This window comes from Vigna umbellata, chromosome 5 (genome assembly GCF_029865625.1).
Source record: "Vigna umbellata cultivar VRB3 chromosome 5, Vumbellata_1.0, whole genome shotgun sequence".
Taxonomy (NCBI): Eukaryota; Viridiplantae; Streptophyta; class Magnoliopsida; order Fabales; family Fabaceae; genus Vigna; species Vigna umbellata.
The window spans coordinates 29,012,234-29,020,454 of NC_142169.1; the positions used below are offsets into that span (position 1 = coordinate 29,012,234).

The following is an 8,221-nucleotide window of genomic DNA, read 5'->3' on the forward strand; positions in this document are numbered from 1 at the left end:
ATAACAAATTGGCAAATACCATGATTAAACTTAATTTATGAAAGATATATGGGATAAAATATATAATTATAAAATTACAAGTACTAGTCTAAATTGGAGATGCTTAGATTTAAATTCAATATTAATCTTATATGAATAATTATACATTAAAGATATCATCAACACCTAATTAAATTAAATTACATATGATTAAATAGTATTAAAGTAAAGGTTACAAGACATTTAATGTGTGATAATTATAAAGTAATTTGGTAACGGATAAATAAAAATACCAAATTACCAAATGACAATCTCAGGTTAGCACTAAAATCTTTTCTTACTCTAATATATCATGGTGAGATTATTACAAAAATTTGGAATACTTATTTGTCTGAATGGTGTATTTTAATTATATAAATTTAATTTATTACATTATTATTTAACAATATAATAATGAGAATAAAATTTAAAATAATAAATTTTCACATTACAAAGACTAACAGAACTTAAAAGGATAAAATCAATATTTTCTCAAAATTATTTGTATATTTATTTATACAAATATTAAATTAAATATTTACTAATTTTATGTTTGTTTTAAATTAATAACATTAAATAACATTCAAGTAGTTAAAATTTAATTTAGGAGGGTATACATATGTATTTTAAATTTATTTTTGGCGTTACTTTTTAACTAAATAATTACTCTATTTAATAAAGTAAGTAATTGAAAATTTTATATTTACTAGAAAAAAAACTATATAACTTCCTTATTTACAAAACAATTACACATATACTATTTTAATATTATATTAACTATATCATTATATAAAAGAATATACTTTTTGATAATTACTTACTAGACAAATTTTACTCTTTTAAAAATAAGAATATTATATTTTATTAAATAATAGATATTTTTAAGCTCTATTATTTTAATATATATAATATAATTTTTATAAAATTATATTTTTTAGAATTATATTATATTATTTTAATGTAATACAAATGTGAATATATTTTTTATCTATAATTTTGATGTTATTAACAATTTTTTTATAAAATTATATATTTTAAAGTTATATTATTTGAATATAAAAAAAATAAAAATACACATACATGAGAGTACATATACTTTTTCTACTATATATATAATATGTTTATCCATCAAATAAAATGAAAAAAAGAAAAAATAATATTTTTAATTTAGCTACATTTAATTTTATCTTTCAAATTTAGAATTAAGTTTCGGTTCTATAATTTATCATTAATAAAATTATTTTAATTCGTTTGTCCAATGTCTTTGGTCTAAATTATGTTATTGGAGAAATGAATTTATTTGTTCTCATACCACTTTTAATAATAATAATAATAATAATAATAATTACTAAATAAAACATTATAATTTTGACGGTTTAAAGCAATGAATATCATATGTTTTGTATTCTGATTTCTATAATTTTTTGTTTTGATTTTGATAGCGATCTGACATCTCATCTCCTACATATTTAATAAAATAATTACAAAATATGAACTAAATAAAACTAAATCTTATATCAGAAAAAAAAATAATGAAACAATGAAAATATATATTTTTTAACACATTTACCTTTATATTTCTTATTGGGTAACAATCTTTTAACTAACTTAAATTCTATTTTATTTTAAACAGTAACCAAACACTTGTAAACAAATCAATAAAATCATGAAAACATAAAAAATATTAACAGTATTTTATAGAAAAAAAAAATGAAATGTTTCAACCAAGATCACAGTTGAACGTGAAAATAGCTCCTTCAAACACTGTGACTTTCATTGGTAACGCATACAATTGCAATCCCCAATGTGCAGCTTGCTTATATAAACTCACTACCTCTCTTCTTATCTTCATTTGTATCTCTCTTTTCGTTACTTTTTTATTAATTCATGTAAATTAGGATTAGGGTTTATATCAATTTGCACTGTACAATTTTAAATTAGAACTTTGTTCTCATGCATTCCTCTTTTCTTCAAATAAATCCGGTCCTAGAACCAATTACGGGATGCTATTTCCTGCTCCAAATCCAGTTCTTTCAAGAAGTGAGAGTTCATTAGGGTTTTGTTTCTGATTCGAATGAACATGGAGAGTACGCGCAGATCGTTGGATAGATCTAGAGAACTGGGTTCCAAGAAGCCTCGATTGATCGACGAACTCAGCGCTAGACAGTTACCTCAAAGACAGCAAGGGTCCGGGACAGTTACTTCCTTGGTGTCTGCAAGGGCTCGAGTAAATGACAGGGACACCGAAAGCAGCGAATCAAGTCGCGGCGGTGGGTACCAGCCTCAGCCACAGCCTCACCATGAGCTTGTGACTCAGTATAAGACTGCGCTTGCTGAACTTACTTTCAATTCCAAGCCCATAATTACAAACTTGACTATTATTGCTGGGGAGAATCAGTCTGCTGCCAAGGCAATTGCCGCCACTGTCTGTGCTAACATTCTAGAGGTGAACAAAATGTGCTGTCCGTGTATATTGAATTGTACTGTAATGGATTTTTGGAATAAAGTTCCACATGAATTCTATGATTTGTGATATTTGGTGTTTGTTATTGTTTTTTAATGCATGGGAAGATGAATTAGATTGTTATTGAACATCGAAATGTTAAAGGAAAAAGGACATTCATCCTTTGTTGAATATCACCTTATTTCATTGGCCCTGTGAGAGTAGATTGGGTTTTAAGTGGTGCTCTATGTCCTGCACCTTAAAAATATGTGAAACATATTTAGTTTTCCAATTAGCATTATGAAGAGAAGTTGTCCTTTTGCAAAATGAAGGTAGCTTAGTTTGCTTAATTTTAATTCATGTTTGATTGGTAATCTCCGCAATTTGCTTGGTTTTTTCTTCATTTTGTATGCAAAAGGGATTAACAATCTTGGTAAACATTGATTTTGCCTGTGACAACTAGGGAATCATTAAACAGTTTTCATTCTTAAACACCAGAAGGTATAGCTTTATCACCTGTATTACTTCTGGTAGATTTGAGCAGAATTGCCTCTCATAGGTGATACCGTTGGTCTTAAACCAAAACCAGTTACTAATCTCAATCAGTACTAAAGTTTAATTATGAAATTCAATGCCAACTTCTGATTGGATTACATTGCTTTTAGCTGTTTTCCCTGTTTGCATCTGTCATGGCAATCTTATTCTTGTCAATGTGTTTTTTAATTTTAAAAAAATGTATAGTGTAATTGAAACAAGTTAATGACTTTCCAGGTTCCAAGTGATCAAAAACTGCCGTCTCTTTATCTCTTAGACAGTATTGTTAAGAACATCGGGCGAGATTATATAAAGTATTTTGCTGTCAGATTACCTGAGGTCAGATACTTACTATCCTTATCCATTATCTTCATGCCTTTATTTTGATACACTTTTTATTATATATGATGAATCCTTTAGACACAGTTTTGAAATTTTATACTGAAGTATTCTGACACTAGATTAGGTGACTCGTGAGATTGTTAAGGTAGTTGCACGACTTTTGAGATTGTATAAATAATCTAATTATAATGAAACAGAAACAATTTTTCTCTTTGCATTTTTACTGTTATTTATGTTTTCTAATTCTATACACCTATTTTTAACTAGGTACTACTACTTTACATTTTAGGTATTCTGCAAGGCTTACAGACAGGTTGATCCTATTGTCCATTCAAGTATGAAACATCTTTTTGGAACTTGGAAAGGAGTCTTTCCTCCTCAGTGCCTTCAGATGATTGAGAAAGAACTTGGCTTTACACCTGCAGTCAATGGTTCAGCTTCAGTATCTGCTACAGTCAGGAGTGATTTGCAGTCACAACGCCCACCTCATAGTATCCATGTGAATCCAAAGTATTTAGAAAGGCAGCGTCTCCAGCAGTCAAGTACGGTATGTGAACCATTGCACAAAAAAACTTGTTCTTTAAAGGTCTGGATAGATGCATTTTGAAATTGGATACTGTTACAAATTTTTGTGTGATGAATTCAAATTTGAAGTCATGTGTTCCTTGGATGTTGAAAAGAATGGAAGACATGTAATTGGCATCAAATTTTGATACACTACAGTATTCTTGCAATAAGTGTATTTCAATTGGAATTTTTCTATTAAACTACTTTGAATTAATCTTGATCATAAATTCCCATGATTTTGTGGTTCTAATTATGATTTGGCAGGTGATATATATGTGCTGACCTTGCTAGGCTTTAGTTAAAAGTAATATTTTGAATGCCATCTCCCTATTATTCTCATATACATATTTTAGATTTCTGTTTTCACTTTATTACCGTATCTTAAAGTCTTATTCACAATACCAGTCTTTTTCATTCACTATCTCTTGTACTTATTTTGCGGTGTCCTTTTTTAATGTCATGAAGAGTAAAGGAGTTGTTGATGACATGACCGGAGCTTTATTAAAGTCAAATGAGGATTCAGAGAGGCCAAATAGAGCTTTGGGTGCTTCTCGACCATGGCTGGATCCTAGGATTAACATGCTTGTATGGGAATTAGCTGTTTTCTTTTCCTCTTTATGCTATTATCACTCTCAGCTGTTGTATCTTAATGTAGTGATGTCTATTGCAGAATAATCAGCACACACAGAGAGATGCATTTAATGATTCTGTTTCTGAGAAGAGCATTGATGGATCATTTGGAGGCAGTCAATATGGTTCTGGCATTTCTAGTAATTTGGTCTCAGGTGCTGGAAGAACTGGAACTAAGCTCATTGATTTAGGGCAAGAAAAAACATGGTCCAAAACAGATGGTGGTGATGCAGAGACCATATCTGGGCAAAAAAATGGTTTCAGTCTCAAGCGTAGTCTTTCAAATCGTGAAGCACCAAAGTCCATAAATTTGAAAGCACATCGTCAGCCAGGCCTAAATTTAACTCAGATATGGAACAATATGATGTCAGATAACTGGAAAAATTCTGAAGAGGAGGAGTTCACGTGGGATGAGATGAACTCTGGTTTGACTGATCATGGACCTAATGTGTCTAGCAATTTGAGCACAGATTCATGGATGACAGATGATGAAAATTTGGTAAGCTTGCTAAAAGGGTCAGTTGCACTGCCATTGGTTTGCGATTTTTCTCCTAATTTATAAAATGAAATACATTCCTTTGTTATGTAACATGATTCTATTTGAAACTATCCTCCAAATTTATAAAACTCTTGCTAATTTTAAAAACCCTTGTCCTACTAGTACATTTTTCACAAAGCAATCAAGGCTGGTTAATGTGGCTAATTTTGACCGGAAAACTTCACTTACTATGTGAGTTTTTCTTTTTCAGCAGAAACTAGAACATCATTTAGTGTTGCTCTTCCCCTTAAAAAGTTCTTCTTGTCTAAGCTTCAAATTACGAGACAATCCCTATCTGAAATATAGGAGACATTGCAGAAAATCATATTAAAGGAAGAGTCCAATTTCTTGATAGTCAGAGCAATTGAACTAATAGCGTGGTAACATGCAATTACCCCAAATATTTTAAATTGTGTATAACAGGAATAGTTGTTTTGTAATCAGTCTAAGGCCAAAAGCACGGATTCCCTTGGATAACTTCTAACAAACACTGATATATCAAAGTCAAGCAATCCAAAGTCTTAAAGAGCCTAATACAAACTAAGAATAAAACTGTAATTTAATTTGGTATAAGATATCCTGGTTCTCTTATTTCAAATCCTGGTAGTTAAACCACTTAATCCCTAAATTCAAAGCCATAAATTAGAGTTGCAAATCATAAATTAGTACAATGATCTGAAACTTCATATATTTCATTGGATATACATGACTGGTTTATTTTTTCAATGTGCAGGAAGGTGAAGATCACCTGCATATTCTACACCCTTACGGGGAAAAGGTTGATAGGGAAATATCCACTGTTAAGAAACAACTGCCTGGTTTTGGTGGCCATCCACCTTCATCATGGCAATTGCAGAAGCATCACACAATTGATAAGTTGACTCTGAAGCCAGGTTACTCAGAAGGATTTGTGTCCACTATTAGTGGCTTACCAGCCAACGCAAGTTCTTTACCTGTCAAGAAGGGGAACCAATCTCTTACGTCAAAGGCAATAGTAGGAATGTCCAAAATTGTAGAGCAACAATTTGATTCTGGGGAGACCGAATCCCCTTCTGGGCAGTCACCTTCACAACGACAGTCTCCATCACTACCAGGAACAGTATACCACCCTCATTCAATGCAAAATTTGCCTGAGCAAGAAATGCCCCAGGATCACAAAACATCTCAATTTTTGGGAGGTCCAACTGGTCAGCACATTAGAGATCGCTCACCTACCCTTCATCCCGTCGTTCAGGTTGGTAACATGCGAAGAACACAGGAAAAGGACATGCAGGGCACGTTTCAACCAAAGCTTCAGTCACTGCAGCCCGACTCTGCTCAGGCTGAAGTTTTTGCTAAAACTAAGCTGCCCCAGTCTAAAGTTTCTTTAACCAAAGGAGTTTCAGAACAGTCGACCAAAAATAATTTGTCAGCTGCAGCTGTGAAGAGTGGAATCATTCCCAAGAAATCAATTACCAGTAATCTGGATCCAAGGAAGCATCTATCCAAGTCTGGGGTTCAGCTTCCTCCTTCTGGTAGGTCTTCTCCTGCCACATTAACTTCTTCAGGGTCTGCAGTGGTATCACCAGCTTTATTGGATCCTCTGCACAAAGATTCATCTTCACTGCCCAAAAAACCTCAAGGAAAGATTGGACAACCACCACAAAGGCTTAATACTCAACCACCTGCTTCCTCTAATGTGAATGCTGCAAAAAATAATGTAAACCCTATCGCAAACCTTTTAAGCTCATTGGTTGCAAAGGGTTTGATATCTGCAGAAACTGAATCGCCGACTGTGGTACCAAGCGAGGTGCTGAAGGGATCCAAAGATAAAACTGCAAACATTAGCACCAATAGTTCTTTCCCAGTTACATCAGTTTCTGATTCTGCAGCTGTCCCAGCATCATCTGCCAGAGATGAGGAAGACGCTTCTACAAAATCCTCTCTACCCTCAGCTCAATCAACTAGCACGAAAATCAGAAATCTCATTGGCTTTGATTTTAAACCTAATGTAATTCGAGAATTCCATGAACCGGTAATTAGGGAATTATTGGATGATTTCTCTCATCATTGCAAAATTTGCAGTATTAGGTTTAAACAAGAACAGCAGTATAAGAGACACTTGGAGTGGCATGCCACAAGAGAACATGATCCAATTAAAGTATCCAGAAGTTGGTATGCTAAGTCAAGTGATTGGATTGCTGGCAAGGTAGAATACTCATCTGAGCTTGAGTTTACCGACTCTGTTGTTGTACACGACAAAGAAACAGACAGCAGTCAATTGGATACGATGATTCGAGCAGATGAAAATCAGTGTTTGTGTGTACTGTGTGGCGAGCTATTTGAAGATGTGTACTGTCACGAAAGGAACGAGTGGATGTTCAAAGGGGCAGTTTACATGAACTGCTTGGATTTCAATGACGAGATGGAAAGTAGAAATGTGGGTCCCATCATTCATGCCAAATGCCTATCAGAGAATTCAATTGTCACCAATTTGGTAAGTGACCTGCTATCTGATATTAGATGTCTTTCGTTTTGTTACAATTTTGGAAGTAATTTGATTGGACTATTTTTTTCCAGGGTAATGATTAATGGTTTGTCTCTAGCATTGCGCTATGGTGTAGTCAGAAGCTTACCAAGGGTATCCACCCAGTTTCACATTGCATACTAAATTTTGATGATCCTTTATACTCAAAATTTATTGCCTCCAACTGGTCCTTAGAGCGGTTAAACAAATTTTGTGCTCTTTTTGTTTTATTGTACTTTTACCGGGAAAAAAATTGCGTAGTGTTCAACTATATAAATGAGCGAAACTTAATCGTCGATGCCCAATGTAATCCAAATATACGATAATGTTATCTGCGACAACAAAAAAACCAAGATCCTCGTGATTTTCGGTAGTTAAATTTCCCTCTTTGTGGAAGGATTGGAAGTAACTACACTTAGTTGGATGCTTCCATCCCAGCTAAGTTTGGCGTTAAAACAATTTTCATATCATTTGGGCAATTTTCATCCCAACTAAGTTTCTAGTCACCCCTTTTCTCACTGTATATTTGTTTTAATAATTTCTCCACCTTTGTATAAAAGTCAAATACTTAAGTAGTTGAATGGTTATGTATTTAGTAGTTATTTTCCTCGAAAAAACATTATCTCTTCATGATGCTGTTGCA

General features: G+C 33.0%; 1 protein-coding gene across 2 annotated transcripts; it reads left to right on the plus strand.

The window, feature by feature from the left end:
- The first annotated feature begins 1,775 nt into the window (after positions 1-1,775).
- Positions 1,776-7,962, plus strand: LOC124829279 (polyadenylation and cleavage factor homolog 4-like). 2 transcript variants are annotated; one of them, XM_047302751.2, is made up of 7 exons: positions 1,776-2,464; positions 3,233-3,334; positions 3,627-3,884; positions 4,370-4,489; positions 4,575-5,033; positions 5,806-7,548; positions 7,632-7,962. In XM_047302751.2, exons 1-7 carry the CDS (start codon positions 2,093-2,095, stop codon positions 7,641-7,643), a joined length of 3,066 nt encoding a protein of 1,021 aa, XP_047158707.1. In that variant the 5' UTR covers positions 1,776-2,092; the 3' UTR covers positions 7,644-7,962. The 2 variants fall into 2 exon arrangements, with proteins under 2 accessions (XP_047158707.1, XP_047158709.1); XM_047302753.2 differs by lacking the exon at positions 1,776-2,464 and having other exon boundaries at positions 3,605-3,884.
- Positions 7,963-8,221: the final 259 nt, after the last annotated feature.